General features: G+C 40.5%; 1 protein-coding gene across 1 annotated transcript; it reads left to right on the forward strand.

Annotated features, from left to right (window-relative positions):
* Nucleotides 1-1122: 1122 nt before the first annotated feature.
* Nucleotides 1123-2244, forward strand: LOC104099007 (uncharacterized). Its single transcript, XM_009605870.1, has one exon. It carries the CDS (start codon nt 1123-1125, stop codon nt 2242-2244), a length of 1122 nt encoding a protein of 373 aa, XP_009604165.1.
* Nucleotides 2245-19417: the final 17173 nt, after the last annotated feature.

The raw sequence follows: 19417 nt of genomic DNA on the forward strand, positions 1-19417 counted from the left end.
CCTCGCATTAGGGCAGGAAATTTTCAAATTATAAATGTCATGCTCACCTTGCTTGAGCAAAGAGGCTACTTCACCGGAGCACCTCATCAAAATGCATACAAGCACTTAAAGGGATTCGTAGATGCTTGTTGGGAAAATAAGCAAACAAATGTGTCCGAGCACTCTTTGAAGATGAGGTTACTTCCTTTCTCCCTAAGAGGAAAAGCCTTGGATTGGTTGGAGCGCTTACCAAACCATTCTATCCATACTTGGGATGAGTTGGCGGAGACGTTTATTGCCAAATTCTTCTCACCCGGGCACATGGCTACATTGAGAATTCAACCAAGAACCGAATGAGCCACTTCATGAAATTTGGGAATGCTATAGAACCATGGGGAAGGAATGTCCTAACAATAATATAACCGAGAACATGATGCAACAAACCTTCTACCGTGGGATTAACACAACCAATCAATACGTAGTGAACTAATCTACCGGTGGAAACTTTATGACCACGCCTTACCCAGAGGCTTGTTCCATACTTGATGAGATGGTGGAGACGTCATCCCCTTGGCAATCCCGAGCAAATGTTCCTCAAGGGGATCCGAATATAATTCACCTCAACAAGGAGTTGCAAGATCATGGTCAAGCCATTGCCGAGCATCGCGGCAAGTACATGTCGTGGAAGGTATTCATGTCTTGGGTTCTAAGCAAAATATGAAGGGTAATCAACGCCAACCTCAAGAGAAGATGTACTCATAAGATAACAAACGCTACACTCAAGATGATTCTTATCAAGAGAAAAATGAGTAAGTTCAATTTATGAGCAACTATCAAAATCAACGAGGTAATTTTCAAGGATCTAGCCAAGGACAATGGAGGGAGAGTAATAACCAAAGTGCTTGGGGAAATAACAATCAAGGAACTTGGGTAAATAACAATCAAGGAAACCAACCTCCTCCATATAACAACCAAGGTTACTCTTCGACTGATAACCAACTTTTAGGGATGATCGAAAGGATGCTCAAAAATCAAAAGTACTCTGACAAAGAGAGGTGAGAAATGAATCAAGTGGTGGCTTCTTATACCACTTAAATCAAGCAAATTGAGACTCAATTGGGTCAAATATTATCTCAATTGAATATGACACCACAAGGATCATTGCCTAGTGACACAATTCCAAATCCAAAGAGAGATGGGGGCATAAAGCGAGTGTTTGTCATTTCCACAAGGCGGAGCAAAATTCTAAAGAAGAGATCCATTGTAGTTAAGGATGATGATGATGAAGAGGAGTTGCCTCTCAAATATGCTTTTCCTAAAGTCAAGAATCCCAAAGTTCCTAAGGTTTCTCTTCACAAGATTGATGATACTCCTAAAGTTTATGAAGTTCCTAAGCAAAATGTACCTCTCATGGTCAATGAGACACCCGAGGTGGTTGAAGTTCCCAAGTGTGAAGTGCCAATTGTAAGTCCTATTATTGTTGAAGAGATTCACCAAGCACCAAGAACTTCTCAAAATGACAAAGAAGTCCCTTCAAAAGAGAACAAACCAAGCAATGAGGCAAGAAAGGAGGCACCTAGAGTGTACAAGCAATTACCGAGACTGCCTCCTCCATTTTCACAAAGATTTGCAAAGCAACAACAAGAAGGTCAATTGCAACAGTTCTATGATATGTTGAATCAAATCACCATCAGTGTGCATTTTGTGGAAGCTCTTGAAAATATGTTGGGTTATGCTAAATTCATGAAGGACTTGGTCACTAAGAAGAATAATATTAATTTTGAGACCATCAAGGTCACCCACCAATATAGTGCAAGAATCTCACAAATCGGGGTTAAGAAGATGGAAGACTCGGGGGATTTCACTATTCCTTGTGCTATTGGGTTGACAAGCTTCGCAAAAGCTTTGTGTGATTTGGGGGCTAGTAACAATTTGATGCCCTATGCCGTATTCAAGAAGTTAGATTTGGGGGATCCTAGACCTACCACAATGAAGTTGTTAATGGCATATAGAACATTGAAGAAACCATTGGGTGTCATCGATGATGTCCTTGTCAAAGTGGATCGATTCTATTTTCCTGCCAACTTTGTAATATTAGATTATGAAGTGGATGTAGAAATTCCAATCATCCTTGGCAGGCCTTTCTTGGCTACCGGGCGAGCTATTTGTGATGTTAAAGCGGGAGAGCTCAAATTTAGATTGAATGATGAAGAGACAATTTTTCATATACAAAAGTCAATGAAACAACCAATGATTATGGTGTGATATCCGTAGTTGATGTGGTTGACGATGACATGGAAGATATTTTCATGGAAGAATCTCTATAAGCGGTTCTCCTCAATTCGAACAATGAGGCCATGGAAGGGTACAATGAAGTTGTGATGGCTAAGGAGGGACTCGGTTCATATTCTTATAAGGTCGAGAACTTGTCCCTTGACTTGGAAAACCGAGTTATTCCTCCAACCAAACATTCTACCATTAAGCCACTAAAGTTCAAGTCAAATTGGGTTGATCCAACAAACTTAAGAGTGTCTCAACTCAATGCAATGGATGAATTTCAGTTTCAGGCATATAAGAGTGATTTTTCGTATAAGCAAAGAATGAAGTTCCTCCATGGAAAGAAGATCATCAAAAGGGAGTTTCACCCTGGGGACTTGGCTATTCTCAATAATTCAAGGTTTAAGTTGTTCCCAAGCAAGTTGAAATGAAAATGGTCCGGGCCATTCAAGGTTATGCATGATTATCCCGTTAGTGTCGTGGATTTAGAATCTGGGGATGGCCTTAGAATCTTCAAAGTGCATGGGCATAGAATCCGACATTATTTGGGCCAATTTGATAGAGGAAATGTTGTTTTAGAAATTCAATTTGGGGAACCCCTAATGACTTGATTGGTATTGGACATTGCGTCGTACCACGACATTAAATAAGGTGCTTCTTGGGAGGCAACCCCAACACTTTTTTCTTTTATTCTTGCATTTTGATTTTGTATTGGTAGTTTAGTGTGTTCTTTTTTTTCCCTTGCTTTGATGTATTTTGGGCACTAAATGTGTGTAGGCTGTAGGTTTAAAGTAAAGAGGTTGAGAAAAATTGTCGAAGAAAAGATGGAGCAACATGGGAACAATTGAACCAAACCGTGAGCTAAACTATAGGCCACGGTTTAAACCATGTCAATTTCTAGCTTGCTCCACCTATGCTCCACTACAAACCGTTGGCTACGGTTTCATCAACTGTTGGCCACGGTTGATCCTGCCACCCCGCTCGGATTGAGGGAGTATTTCTTTACCCTACCCTTATACTTATTTTAATTGCATTGAGGGTAATGTAAATTTTTATGTATGGGGGAGGGGTATTGATGAATTTGGGTATGCTTGATAATTTTTGATGCCATTAGTTGGTGTTATGTTTTCTTTTTAGTCTTTTCTCTTCTTTTATTTTTGTTGATATTTTGTTTTACGTGTTCTAGGAATTAGAAATAACCTCTTTGGGTCTTCTTTGTTATGGTTCTTTCCCAAAGATGCAACTTGAACCGGGTATGTTTTTAGTAGTGTCGATATCCCAAAGTCAACTTTTGACTTGTTTGGTACCAACACTACTTAGATGTATGCCTTGAAACAAGTTTTCATGAAATGCATGCTTTTAAGAATTCCAGGAAGGAGTTGAGTTGATTATTCTTGGCATGATCCTTAGGTTCCATTGTTAGCTTTAATGCCAATATATAGCTTTTAGGCTATGGCAACTTTTTGCGTTCATGTGTTTCAATTGGGCTTTGAATACATATATTTCCGAGGGTCTTTCAGAAATATCCTCTCTACCCTCCGGGGTAGGGGTAAGGTCTGCGTACACACTACCCCCCCGACCCCACACGTGGGATTATACTGGGTCGTTTTTGTTGAGTGTGCATGAGCTATGTGAGGTGAGGTTGTTGTTGAGTTCTTTTATGTCAATTGTGGTCTAGAACTTGCCCCAAGTGTGTTTCGATATGAAATTCTAGGTTGTGCTTGATTTAGAAAATGTGTTTAGGCTTTCTTTGGACCGCTTGTGCCTTTAATTACCTACCCTTGACAAGATTATCCTACTCAACCCTTTTGAGCCTTTAGCCTTTTATTGTCAACCATATTACAAGCCCTTTTTTTCCTTCTTATGATAACCTCTCTTGATACCCCGACTTTCTTAAGTGCTTGAAATTACAATCTAGACCAAAAGCCTAAGTTTGGGGGATGAGATGGAAAAATTGTGATGTGGAAGCTACTTGAAGGTGAAGCAACAAGAACACTAAAAAAAGGAAAACAAAGAGTTTAAATAAAAAGGGAAGACTAGAGACTCATGACAAAGGTAGTGATCACAAAAGGAAATCCTTGCGAACTAAGGAGCTTCAATGGTGTAATTCAATCATATCGCCTAGTTGAAAAGGAGAGCAAAAAAGGTAGAATTTTGAAAAGAATTGTGTTTTGAATTGTCAAGATTGTAGTGCTTAGGAAGGTCGTAGTCAATCTTTACCCATATTGATGCCCTACCTCCAACCAAAAGCCTACAATATATTTCCGCAAGTCCTAAATGATTTTGAACTTGGAACATCTATATTAGTGGAGATCCACGCGATGGGCAAGCCTATGGTTCTGCTTTTGTACATTTGAACTTCTTTTGAGAGAGAGAGAGTGCTTATTTCTTTTGTTCATATCCCACTTTTGCCTTGAAACTATAGTAATGTGTGTGGGAATCTCTCTTGATTTGTGAGGGCAGATGAAAACTCGAGTGTGGTTAATGTTTCTTTTCTCAATTGAGACACATAAACAAAAGAAAGTGGCCTTGTGACTTAAAGATAACTTTAAAAGCTTTGGGATCATAGTTTAAAACCTTCTTGACCTGCATGGTACTCATGTGGTTTTGAAATTGAATCCTATGAAAGTTGTTGAGGGTCATGCATTTGAGTATAGTTGTGGTACCAACCGAAGTCGTGGGTTTTTGTGCTTGACTGCTTCTTAGCTTGGTTGTGATACTAGCTTTAGCTTGTGAGCTTAAATGTTTAATAGCTTCAATGAATTGATGCCTAAGTCTTAGTCTTGATTTGTTTGAGTACAACCAAACTGTAAGTTTGGGGGAGTTGATAAGTTAGCTTTTTAGTCAATGTCTCTTGTGTTTTTATAGGATTTTATGCCCCATTTATTGGAAAAAAGTGACTAATTATGCTTTGAATGGCTCGATTTCAGGTAATAAAGCTTTGAGTACGCTTAAAGAATGGAAAGGAATCAAAAATATCAAGAAAAGACCAAGTCCAAGTGAAAAATGGAAGAAAAGTTGAAGTTTGAGCTGAAGGCCCTGCGTAGCCTTGCGCAAGCAAACTTGTGTAAGCTACGTAGAGGAAGACCTGAGAAGTAAAGCTTTAAGGTCATTTTGTTTTTGCCTACGCAAACCTGCGTAGGCTACGCAGATATCTTACGTACAGAAAAAAAAGCTGAAGTGTTCAAACTTGCGTAGGCTACGTAATTAGCCTACGCCCGTGCATCCAGCCTACGCAATTGGCCGAAGGGCAATTTTGTCCAGTCGTGGGGCTTAGTATAAATAGTTGTTTTAAATCATTCCAGGGTATCTTTTTGGCAAGAATACTTTGTGCAGTAGCTTTTGGGATTCTTCTTTGGGGATTTTGGGTGACTTCACCATTGTTCTACACAATCTTTCTTTTCTCTTTAGCTATTATGTTTAGTTTTTCATCTTTTTTTGTATTTTCCTTTCCTAAGATGTCTAGCTAAGTTTATTAAGCTAGAATTGTGAACCCTAAGTGTGGTTATATTTTTGGGTTATTAATATAAATTCAAAATTTGATTAAGCTTTGTGTGATCCAATTACTTTATGCTTTATTGATTGATTTTGTGGTTGCAAACACTAAATTCATGCTTATTTTTCTTGTTCTAGCTTAGAAGAGTAGAACTTAGCTTAGGTATAAAGTAATTAACAAGGAATTAAGTGGGTTAACTATTTGATTAACGAAATCTAGCTAGGAATAGTGTGATTTCTACTTGGGCTAATCAATTGCTTATCATTGAGCCTTAGTTGTCTTGGAAGACCAACTTGGGGTAGAAACCTCTTAAGTGTTGGAAGACATAAGTTGGTAGTATAGAAATTGAGGTCATAACATATGTTTAATTAACTAGAATTGACGATTTGTATACCCAAAAGCATAGCCTACACGAGGGGAAAGCAATCCCAGCGCCTTTCTCTTATTTTGTTATAACTACATCTTATTTGCACTTTACGTGTTTGATAGAATTCCTTAGTTAAACTTTAGTAGTAATTGTAGACATAATTGAACAACCACTCTTTGTTTGAAGATTGCATGGAGAATTATCGAGTTTGCACGCATTTGGACACTCTAACATACACCTACTCCTTGTGGGATTCGACCTCAACCTTTGTTGGGTTTATTATTACTAACGACCGTGCTACTTTCATATAGAGAGTGGGATTAGACGTCATAAATATGTAGGCAGCCTTGTGGGTTTGGTCTCATCATAATAAAATACTCCTTCCCCTCTATGGTCAGAAACTAGGGCATAATTTCGAGTTTGTCAGATCTCATTATGTCAAGGATCACCAAGAAGAGTATTGCCAGAAGTATGCATTTAAATTGGGGCAGAATTTTGAGGGTCCTCAAAATTCCGAATTGAGGAGTTTGCAATGTCTCAAAACGTGTCACGGTCTGCGATCCGAACATTATTTGTTTTATGCATCATCACATATTTTGAACAAACTGCATTTTTTATATAAACGATTTATCACAAATGCATGTTTTCAAAAATTTCATTTTCTGTAATAGCCAGATGTTACCTAGGGTGACTCGAACAAGGCAGCAAGACAAGGAGCAAAGGCGAGATGAAGAATCAAAGGCACAAACCAACCTTTCCCCCACAACTTACAATTTTTCTTTGGATGCAGTCACAATGGACATAACAAGCACGCCCGCAAATATATACATACAATAAGATCACTATCTTCACACCAAGGGAAATCGCCAAGCAGAAACGCGTCAAGCTAAGATTTATTTTTCCTATTACATTTAATCATTGCTCTTCCCATATAGGGCTAAACACTGCCCCTACCATTGCATAAGGCTAATAACTACCTTCTCCAGCAGATTTGGAATACTAAAAGAGAGAGCCTGCGATAACGGGCCATAGTTTATAGGTGCAAAGATTACAAAGTTCCTTGAAGATTTGAAAATCAAAAGGATCACATCTTCGGCCTATCATCCTGGTGCAAATGGTCAAGAGGAATCAACAAACAAAGTGATTATACAAAATCTCAAAAAGAGATTGGAAGCAGCCAAAGGTAAATGGACCAAAACACTGCCTGGAGTGATTTGAGCATACCGAACAACGGCCTAATAGAGCACATGAGAGACTCCTTTCTCCCTTATTTACGGAGCAGAAACCTTGATCCCGGTGGAAGTAGGGGAACCTACTTTGAGATATTTCCAGTCAAATGAGGAGGCAAACAACAAAGCAATGTTAGTCAAATTGGAGCTACTCGATGAGCGCAAGGACTTGGCGCATATAAGGATGGAAACTCAAAAACAGAGAATAGAAAGATATTATAATCGAAGATCCAACCTCTGTTATTTCAAAGTGGAAGACGGTTCTAAGGAAAGTAACTCAAAATGCCCGGGAAATCAACACTGTGAAGCTAGGTCCAATATGGGTAGGCCGCTATCGGGTTTCAGCTGTCACCGGGAAAGGTTCATATAAGTTGGAGAATCAAGATGGAGAAATGTTACCGAGCAACTGGAATGTGGCACACCTCAAGACATATTATTGTTGATGAACATCGCCGCTACCGAAAGTATGTGCTGCACTCTTTTTCCCTTCTTCCAATTTTTGTCCCAATTGAGTTTTTCTGGCAAGGTTTTTAATGAGGTAGCAATGGAAATCATACTATGAAGAAGGTTTCAACAGGGGCAATAAGACCTTTTAATAGCAAGGCACATAAGCGAAGAACCACCCCAAAGAAGTTAGATAATCTTTGGCTCGATAGCAAATTTCCTACCGGGAAGTTAAGTTTGCTAGCAAGCAAAGGTTACCCGACCGTTCACAAGTACAAACAACTAAGGGATTGTTAGATAGTCTTTGGCTCGATAGCATAAATTCCTAATGAGAAGTGAAGTTTGTTACCGAACAAAAGATTATCTAGCAATTCATTAGTGGGGTCCTCAAAGGTGCAAAACTTCCAGTGTTCAAATTTGCATTCTTCACAATCGAACACTGGGTGGGATGATATGAGGATACGATAATAATGACAGCCACGTCGACTGGAAACATAGTTATATCATCGGGACCAGGGACTGTGCGGCCAGCCCCGTAGAAACATATTGTACAAGTAAGCCACAAGAAATGGCAATTTCTTTTTAGCATAATGAATGCTTATGTACTTTTTGAAAATGGAAAGAATAAAGTAAAGTGCTTTTATTTCTATCTTATTTTTTGTCTGAACGATGAATTGATTTTGTCATTTGAAAGTTAAACGAATACTTCATATGCTAGTGTCGTAATGAACATGAGATGTCCTCTTCAAGAGCACCGTAAACATAAGAGGGCCCTCTCTTATAAAAACCCTCACGATAAAGGGTTGATTTTGGAAGAACGTGTGCCCAAAATCCAAATGCTTTCAGGGGAGAATACACCCAAAGCCTTGCGTAATCAGACGCAAACAGTAAAACTTGCACAAAATACTTAAGCAAGATAAAACGCAAAGATTAAAACTTGCATAAATGTTCAAACCAAAGAACTCAGAAAGACTCATGCAATACTTAAGCAAAAGATATTTTTATTCACAATAAAGGTGCCAAAACGGCACAGTTACAAAAGTTGGGAAAAGGAATGAAAAGCTAAGCTACTATATCTCCGGAACCCGGAGGAAGAGAAGCATCTGCACCCCAGGGGAAGTGGGTATATCTGCCACCGGCTTGATGTCTTGACCCTCAACATTTTAGCCTTCAACACCTTTTCCCTCCAGTTCCTCTTCAGTTCCCAAGGATTCGGAACTGAAACCAAAAGAACCGGAAGCATCATGCCCGGCCGGGAGCCCCATTTTAGCAGCTGACTCCAGCTCACGGGCTTTAGCAATTTTGGCATCAAAGTCAATGACACCCGATTTATCCTCTTCCGAGGTTTTTCTCCTCATGTTGTACATAACATATATTTTTTCAACAACGAGGGAAGTCGCTCGGTGCTTGAGTTCTTCTTTAAGTTGGTCAACATCTGCAGAAAGGTTTTCCCGGGCAGATCTAATGGACTTGAGGCTAAATTCGAGTTCGCAGATAGTAGAGTTGAAATGTCTAATATGATCAATGGTCTTCTTATACTTCTCCTCCAATTGGGCATATTTCGCCCCGACAGCAACAAGATCTTTAGTTTTGAAGTGCAAGGCTGCCTCTAAATTGGTCAATCTTTTAGTGGAGTCAGCCTCGCAATCGAATGCAGCAAGAATGACACTATTGACTTCAGCCCATTTAGCCCTAGCCTCTTGATATTGAACCCTCAGCGGGGCAAACTTTTGGCTATCGGTCTCTACTTTTTTCTTACTTAGATGCAAACGAGCCTCCAACACTATAGCCTTAACAGCTTTGGCTTCCAGTTCTAAGAGGCGAGCAACAGTTTGGTCCCGCTCGGCCAAAAGTTGATCCCACCCGGAGGTAAGTTCTTCTTTTTCCCGAATCAACCTCTAGATCCCCTCAGAAGCAATGAAATTGGCCTGCGAAACAAGAAAGGCGAACCCAAGATATTACTAAATCAAAGACACAAGAAATATCAAAGTAAATGAAGAGTGTACCACTGCGGCGTAATGCATAGCATGGTTCAACAAGCACTCTCCCGAGATAGCCTGTATCTTTTCCCAATCTTTTTCTAAAGCCAAAGGCTTTATATAGTTAGCAAGTTCCACCGGCCGGGACAGCAAATTGCATCCGGTAGAGACTGAGAGAGTAATGCTCCTCCTCATTTGCGAATCTTTTGAGGGGGTAGCATAATTATGCCCCAAATTCCCATGAATTGGGGACTGGGGGAGAGAAACATCCTCTTCTCGGGAATATGCAGCCGGTGAAGATGATGTAGCAGTTGCTGGAGGAAGAGTTGGTGAAGAAGGAGATGAAGCTGATGGTGTTGAAGGGTGAGAAGCAGTTGAGGCAAACGCAGTGCTGGTTGTCAGTTTCTCATCAGCCGAAGACGGCATGGACCCGGTTCTCAGCCCCATAATACCGGGCGTAGCGACTGGGATCTGAAGTGGGAGTTGGCATTTTCCACCATCTCAAGCTTCCCCTAGAGTGTCGAGGCATCGTCCTCGGTTGGTGTAACTAACTCAATAGATTTAGCAGTTTGTTGAGTTGAGGAAGCTCGTCATGTTTTGTGTAGAGAAGCCCCTTCCTCGCTAGCTTCTCCATCATCGTCAATTATCATGATATCATCGTCAATCATCACCGAAGACGACTCGGGGCAGTGTTGCCTATTATTCTTTCCCCAGCTGCGGAGGAACGCCTTCTTTTTGGTTGTTTGTTCTTCGGGCGGGGACTCCGAGAAGAAGCACTCACACTAGAATTAGGCCCGGAGATGCCTATCTGTGAAAAAGCCCTCTGCAGCAGCATCGTTGTATAAGCAGGATCAGCCAAAGTGTCCTCCGCTGGGATGACAACTAAGCCCTGGGGTAGACCTATATTTAACAGGGGAGAAGAATTAGACAACTTCCTTATGAGAAAAGGTAAAGACAAGATGAGTTCAACTTACCATGATTTTTGGCTTTCCACCCGTATTTCAGGGACAATATCTTTCCACGTGCGGGTTTCGGGCGTAGTAACATCAAAACTTTTCTGAACCCATTGGTCCAAGCCCTCAACCCTAGGGGGAACACACTGAGTAGTTGAGACATGCAAAGGAAGAAAAGTCTATAATAACGAGGAATGGTCTTTAAAAGAAGTAGAATCAAACTATATACTTATGAGTGCGGTTCCACAATTCCAGGAAAGACGGAGCCGAGGCCGGGATAATGTCACTGGTGGCGACTGAAATGAACTGTTATATCTACCCACGGTCATTATCATCATCCATGCTGGATAGCAGTATATGGTGGTCTCGTTTGCTAAAGTTAAGCATTCCCCCACGGAAGATATTGGGGGAATAGAGGTTCATCACATGAGCTAGGGATAGCTCCTCTCCTGTTTCTTGGAACATGCGCCAAAGTCAAGCAATCATCCTCCACACGGAAGGACTCAGCTGTGCCAAACATACCTAGTAGCAGAGGAAGAACTCCACAATGACAGAGTCAAGCTCTCCACACAGAGAAAATATCTCCAAAGTGAAGTGATACATTTATAAGTGCGTAAAACCCTTCTTAGGTAAGGTTACCCGCTCTGCCAGATCATGAGTGATAATGTCTAAATCCCGGCAATGACAATCTTCCTTCACAGTAAGAATACTGGAAGGATGGATGGAAGTAGGGCATCTGCCAACGGCCCATGTATGAGGGTTAGCAGAAGAAAGTTTCTCTTTGATGTCTTTAGTTGTGATGAGACTTCTGAGGATGATGATGCTCACTGTAGGAGGAGCAGCTTTATCGTCTTTGCTTTTGTTCTTTGAGAAACAAAGGTTTTTAGAAAAAGAAATCATTATATGTTAGAGAAGATGGAAAAGCTTTTATCGTGTGAAGAAGAATTAAAGAAAGGTTGAAGAACAGAATACAAGTTGAATGAAGAGAGTTTGAGAGAGTATGGAGAATTATGAGGTATGAATAAAGGAGGTTGATGCGTATAAGTAAAGGTATAGTGTCACGACCCAAAATCTCACCTGTCGTGATGGCGTATATCTCAATACTAAGCAAGTCGACAATCTCAATAAACCACCATATCTTCTAAATTTTAAAACATAATATTTAAATTTAGTGAAAGAAATCTCACAAATATAGATATAAACACTTCCAAAACCCGGTGTCACTGAGTACATGAGCATCTAATATGAATACAAAGTCTAACTGGTAAAACACTGTCTGAAAGTATAGAACAGTACAATAACTGAAGAAAAGAGAGTCAAGGTCAGTGGACGCCAGACAACTACCTTGATAGTCCCAAACTGATAGCACTTTGAGATCTAACAGTCGCCGTATCCGAAAGCACCTGGATCTGCACACGAGGTGCAGAGTGTAGTATGAGTACAACCAACTCAATAAGTAACAAGACTAACATCTAGACTGAAAGTAGTGACGAGCTCCGCAGGTACAGTCCAGTATATAAATAACTGTAATGAAATATAGGCATGCTTTCAAGTTCAATAGTTAAACTCAGTACAAGTAAAATAGATCAATACTGCATGATATGTGGAATATGACATCTTAGTGGAAAGACCTCATGTACTACTGGTCACTAATTATTCGGTCATTGGGTATTGTTCATAGGCAATCCAGCCCAGGGATATTCCATTACATATATATATATATATATATATATATATATATATATATATATATATATATATATATGACACACACACACACACACACACATCGACTGACAGTCAGTCACTCAATAACATATAAGGCCAATCCAGCCCTGGGGTAATTTATCCCCACATGTAAATGATACAGACAAGATCCATGTCCATGGAAGATTCATCACAATATAAATAAATAAGGCAAGTTCATGCCCTAGGAAGTCCATCCCTCAATAAACCACCATATCTTCTAAATTTGAAAACATAATATTTAAATTTAGTGAAAGAAATCTCACAAATACAGATATAAATACTCCCAAAACCCGGTGTCACTGAGTACATGAGCATCTAATATGAATACAAAGTCTAACTGGTAAAACACTATCTGAAAGTATAGAACAGTACAATAACTGAAGAAAAGAGAGTCAAGGTCAGCGGACGCCAGGCAGCTACCTTGATAGTCCCAAACTGATAGCACTTTGAGATCTAACAGTCGCCGTGTCCGAAAGCACCTGGATCTGCACACGAGGTGCAGAGTGTAGTATGAGTACAACAAACTTAATAAGTAACAAGACTTAACATCTGGACTGAAAGTAGTGACGAGCTCCGCAGGTACAGTCCAGTATATAAATAATAGTACAGAAATGTAGACATGCTTTCAAGTTCAACAGTTAAACTCAGTACAAGTAAAATAGATCAATACTGCGTGATATGAGGAATATGACATCTCAGTGGAAAGACCTCATGTACTACTGGTCACTAATCATTCGGTCACTCGGTACTGTTCATGGCCAATCCAGCCCAAGGATATTCCATTATACACACACACTATATATATATATATATATATATATATATATATATGTGTGTGTGTGTGTGTGTGTGTGTGTGTGTGTGTGTGTGTGTGTGTGTGTGTGTATAATGGACTGACACATCGATTGACAGTCAGTCACTCAATACCGTATAAGGCCAATCCAGCCCTGGGGTAATTTATCCCCACATGTAAATGATACAGACAAGATCCATATCCATGGAAGATTCATCACAATATAAATAAATAAGGCAAGTTCATGCCATGGGGAGTCTATATATATATATATATATATATAATCATCTACGCTCACTGGGGTGTGTACCGACTCCGGAGGGGTTCCTTCAGCCCAAGTGTGATATAAAGCCGATATGGCCTACTACAGGTGGGCAGTTCCGATCCATATAATAATAAAGCCTATAAGGCCTGCTGCAGGCGGGCAGCCCCGATCCATATACTAATAAAGCCTATAAAGCCTGCTGCAGGCGGGCAGCCCCATTCCATATAATAATATATATATATATATATATATAAAGCCAATATGGTCTGCTGCGGCGCGTAGCTCGATCCCATAAATATCCTCTCAATGGACGAATATGACTGAGTGTGAAATGTACATTTTTAAAATAATTAATTCAACAGCAACACGACCCCATGGGTCCCAAAACATCGGCACGTAGCCTAAACATGATCTTTAATAAGAGCCTCAGCTCAATTTCTCTAACACATGGAACATGTTCAAATAATAACATGATTCTTTTATTTTTACAACTTTACAGGATTTATTCAAGTCACAATTTCTATGGTGCACGTCCACACGCTCGTTAACTATCGTGTGCGTCACCTCCAAACAATTTATATAACACCAATTTGGGAATTCATACCCTTAGAACCAAGTTTAGAAGTGTTACTTACCTCAAACTGTGTAACTTCTTACTCTGCTTTGCCTTTGCCTGGCGAATCGGCCTCCAAATGCCTCGAATCTATTCATAAATAAATCGATTCAGGCAATACAAATTATAGGAATTAATTTCATATAAAAATATAATATTTTCATTAAAAATCCAAAATTTCACCCAAACATCGCCCCTGGGCCCATCTCAAAACCCGACAAAAGTTATAAAATATGAACGCCCATTCAATCACGAGTCTAACTATACCAATTTTACCAAATTCCGATATCAACTCGACCCTTAAATCTTCAAATTAAACCAAGAGGGTTTTCTAAATTTTCCAACTTAATCCACCCATTAAATGTTAAAAACAACCATGGATTCAGATAATTTGATCAATATTGAGTTAAGAACACTTACCCCGTTGTTTTGCTTGAAAATATCCCAAAACTTGCCTCTTTCCGAGCTCAAATCAGTCAAATCCCATTTTCAGAACTTAAACATTATGTCCAGGCATTCCTTCTGTGCGTTCGTGAAGCACAAAAATGTGCTGTCAAATTTTCTCCTTCGCGTTCGCGATGCCTTCTGACCTATGCCCTTCGCGTTCGTTAGCCACGAGTCGCGTTCACGAAGGCTTAACGCCAGGCAGGCCCCCAACTCCCTTTCCTCTTCGCGTTCGCGTAGGCTTCCCCATCCTCTTCTTCTTGTTCGCGTCTCCTTCATCGCGTTCGTGATGAGAAAATCCCAGCAGTCAAAAAATCCTTCTTCGCGAATGCGTGAGACCCTTCGCGTTCGCGAAGAACAACATCAGACACCAGTTCTAGCAGTTGCAAAACAAGGAAAAATGATCTGAAACTATCCTGGAACTCACCCGAGGCCCCAGGGACCTCAACCAAATACACCAACTAGTCCTAAAATATCATACGAACTTAGTCGAAACCTCAAATCACATCTGTCACACCTCCTTTTTACCCCCAAAATGATGAAATGAGTATTATTGATTGTGGATGGTGGGTTAAAGAGTTTTTCCAATTAAAGTGACAAACTTGAATAGGGATTATTTTATTTACAGAGTCGCCACTTGAAATTGATTTTTTTGGGTGTTTCAAGTCACCTTTTGTTTGAATCCCTAGTCAAAGGAAAGATTTGACTCTTTTATTATTGGTCTGCAAAACAAAATCCGGGTAAGGAATTCCGTTGACCGGGGAGAAGGTGTAAGGCATTCCCCGAGTCCCGTGGTTTTAGCACGGTCGCTTCATTGACTACAACTTGGCTTAATTATTAGGCCCAAAACCACACGTAGCACGTCATATTGACCCATTTGACTTAGTGAAATTTCTTACAGCTTTCTTCTCCAAAGCTTTCACAAAAATAAACTAATGATAAAATAATATTTAACTCCATGACACATGCTCAAAACAGAATTACTGCAAATGCAAGTGACATGGACAGAAACTGCAAATAATGAAGTAAATATCTAGAATATGAATTAGCGAATTAAGACGACAAACAAAGGCATGCTAATACAAGATATCAATTAAGCGACAGAACTTTTACTTAAACCAACAGGAGCAAAAATAAAATAAAAAATTAATTAAAGGGGGGAGGAGACCTTATGTGAAGCTTTTCAAATATGTGTATTGATATAAAACTCCAAATGTATACAGCAAAGTGGGACTCCGATTGTCAAACTCGCCCACAGAAAACGGACAGCAACAAAACCTCGGACTGGAGCTTTCGAACCTCAAGTGACTCGAACAACGACTTCAAACAAGGAGCCCGAACTCGCCGGTAGCCTCTGTTTTTGACATAGGAATAGTGGCTGTTTCGGGGTGGTTTAGTGCTGGATTCTTTGGCTGGAAAAATAGCTTTTTTTCTTACTGATTTTCGTCACCCTTTTTTTGGCTATTTTTGCAGCGAATATTTGCTGGAAAAGGGCTGTTTTTCAGGTATTTTCGGAGCTATTTTTTGGAGTGATTTTTGGCTATTTTTTTTTTCTGTTTTGAACTGATTTTTGCTGGGGTTTTGATGTGGAAACAGAGCTGGTTTATGGACTATTTTCGGATCCGATTTTGAGTGAGAAAAGCCGTGTCTTTTTTCCCGTTTTTTGGGTGGATTTGGACTGATTTTATGCATGTGGGAGGGGGACAAGCATGGGGGACAAAAAGTAATGGGGGGACAAAGCATGGGGACAAGAATAATGGGGGTTTAGACGTGGGGGACAAGGCATGGGGGACAAACAATAATGGGGGGACAAGACATGGGGGACAAAAATAAGGGGGGACAAGACATGGGGGACCGGTATGGTGGGGACACGCGCGGAAAGACGGGAGCGGAAAATATTCAAACACGGTAAAAAATTAAGTGCTCACAGCATGCCCCTCTTTGCTTGGAAACATTAAAGGTTTTCAGGCAAAGATAAAGTGAGCCGTGTGACTAGATTTTAGTTTGGACTGCCTACATATCCTGGGTTATAAGAGAATCAGGTCGCGTGTAGTTCAAGGATAATGATGGAATGATGAGTTGGAGAGTCGAGTGAGGTTCCGTCGAGGCTCTGGTCCGTGGTCTTGCTATTACATCAAAATTGAAAGAAACTAAACAAGCCTATCAACTATGAGTTACAAGATTCCTATCTATAAGTCTTTTGGAGCTTGATCTTGAGTCTTGACTGGTTGTTCAATACGGACTCTGATCCGAACCTTGATGCTTGCTAACTGTAGGTGCTAGTTCATTCTTCTACGGCTTCTTCTGAGCAAGACGGGAAATGTGAAGCTCGTAACTTTAGTCATGTCTTGAGTAGTCCATATCCTTTCTATCTTCTTCTGCATTTTGATTCACTTCTTTTCCTTTTCTTTTCTTTATTCTGGATTGAGACTTTTTCTTTTGTTCATCTCGAACACTGTGCCTCGCGGTAAAACCTGCTCAGACATCACAACAAACAAACAAACGAAATTTTTCTGCCCCAGTTTTCACTAGGAAAATTTCGTGAGTTATTGTAACAAAAATTCTAAACTACTTCTTTATTGAAAGAAATAAAAGAACAGGAATGGTGTACCCTGAAAAGGTCATGATAATCTTTTTTTTTATTGTCCCAAAAGAATGTCTCAACTAAGGATTTGTGTACCTTATGTTAGGAAACTGTGGTCAGAGAATGGGATACCCTATATTGGCAATGATACCAGGGAGTGGTGTATCCTGCTTTTAAAATCAAATCAACTAGGGAGTGGTATACCATATGTTGGAGAACACAACAAGGGATTGGTGTACCCTATACTGGTAAGGAAATGTAATCAGGGGATGGCGCCCTGTATTACTGAAAAGGAAATATAACCAGGGGTTGGTGCCCTGTAGTACTGAGAAGGAAATGTAACCAGGGGTTGGCGCCCTGTATTACTGAAAAGCAAATGTAACCAGGGGTTGGCGCCCTGTATTACTAAAAAAAAAATGTAATCAGGGGTTGGTGCCCTGTATTACTGAAAAGGAAATGTAACCAGGTGGTTGGTGCCATGTATTACTGAGAAAAAGAATGTTGAATCCCCTTGGTGAAAAAGTTCTACCTGGGTTAAACTATGAAAAACAAAACTGGACAAATAGTACTTCTACCTGGAAATATAAGCTGGATCCCCTTAGGCAAACTACCTAGGTTAAGCTACGAAAAGCAACCTGAGCGAATAGTACTTCTACTCGGAACTATGAGCTGGATCCCCCTAGGCGAAAAAGTTCTACCTGGGTTAAACTATGAAAAGCAAAACTGGACAAATAGTACTTCTACCTGGAAATATAAGCTGGATCCCCTTAGGCAAACTACCTAGGTTAAGCTACGAAAAGCAACCTGAGCGAATAGTACTTCTACTCGGAACTATGAGCTGGATCCCCCTAGGCGAAAAAGTTCTACCTGGGTTAAACTATGAAAAGCAAGCTTAGGCGAAGAGTACTTCTACCCGGAAATATGAGCTGGATCCCCCTAAGCGAAAATGTTCTACCTGGGTTAAGCTACAAAAAACAGCCTGAGCGAAGAGTACTTCTACCCGGAACTATGTGCTGGATCCCCCTAGGCAAAAAGGTTCTACCTGGGTTAAACTATGTAAAACATCCTGAGCGAAGAGTACTTCTACCCGGACCTATGAGTTGTATCCCCCTAGGTGACAAGTTTTTACCCGGGTTAAACTATGAAAAGCAAACCTGGGCGAAGAGTACTTCTACTCGAAACTATGAGATGGATCCCCCTAGGTGAAAAAGGTTCTACCTAGGTCAAGCTACGTAAAACAACTTGACCAAAAGTACTTCTACCTGAAACTATGAACTGGATCGCCCTAGCCAAATGGTTCTGCCTCGGTTATGCTACGTAAAACAACCTGAGCAAAGAGTACTTCTACCCGGAACTATGAGCTGGATCCCCCTAGGTGAAAATGCTCTACCTGGAACTAATAGCTGAATCCCCCTAGGCGAAATGGTTCTACCCGAGTTAAGCTACGGAAAAATAAATCCTGAGCGAAAATTATTTCTACTCGGAACTATGAGCTGTATCCCCCTAGGCGAAAAGGTTCTACCTGGGTTAAGCTACGAAAAACATCCTGAGCGAAGAGTACTTCTACCCGGAACTATGAGCTGGATCCCCCTAGGTGAAAATGCTCTACCTGGGTTAAGCTACGAAAAGCAACCTGAGCGAAGAGTACTTCTACCCGGAACTAATAGCTGAATCCCCCTAGGCGAAATGGTTCTACCCGAGTTAAGCTACGGAAAAATAAATCCTGAGCGAAAATTATTTCTACTCGGAACTATGAGCTGTATCCCCCTAGGCGAAAAGGTTCTACCTGGGTTAAGCTACGAAAAACATCTTGAGCGAAGAGTACTTCTACCCGGAACTATGAGCTGGATCCCCCTAGGTGAAAATGCTCTACATGGGTTAAGCTACGAAAAGCAACCTGAGCGAAGAGTACTTCTACCCGGAACTATGAGCTGGATCCCCCTAGGCGAAATGGTTCTACCTGGGTTAAGCTACAAAAATGGGAGGTATGAACAGTAGTGATGCATGCTGCAAATAAAGGAAAGTGGAGATTTTAACGAAACCTACCTTTGGTGACATTCGCCCGTTGAAAATCGCCATTTTGCACCGCTTTGATCCTGCTTCAAACAAAGAAAAATTTGTGAGTTTTTAGAGTGGTGGTCGGTTTGTGGCCTTGATGCCCTTAGTAGTTCGAATTCACCCCTCTGCTGTCGAAGAACTGATTTTGTCAGTGTGATACCGAGGTTCCCGAATACTCTGTATCGCT

This window comes from Nicotiana tomentosiformis, chromosome 1 (genome assembly GCF_000390325.3).
Source record: "Nicotiana tomentosiformis chromosome 1, ASM39032v3, whole genome shotgun sequence".
Lineage (NCBI taxonomy): Eukaryota > Viridiplantae > Streptophyta > Magnoliopsida > Solanales > Solanaceae > Nicotiana > Nicotiana tomentosiformis.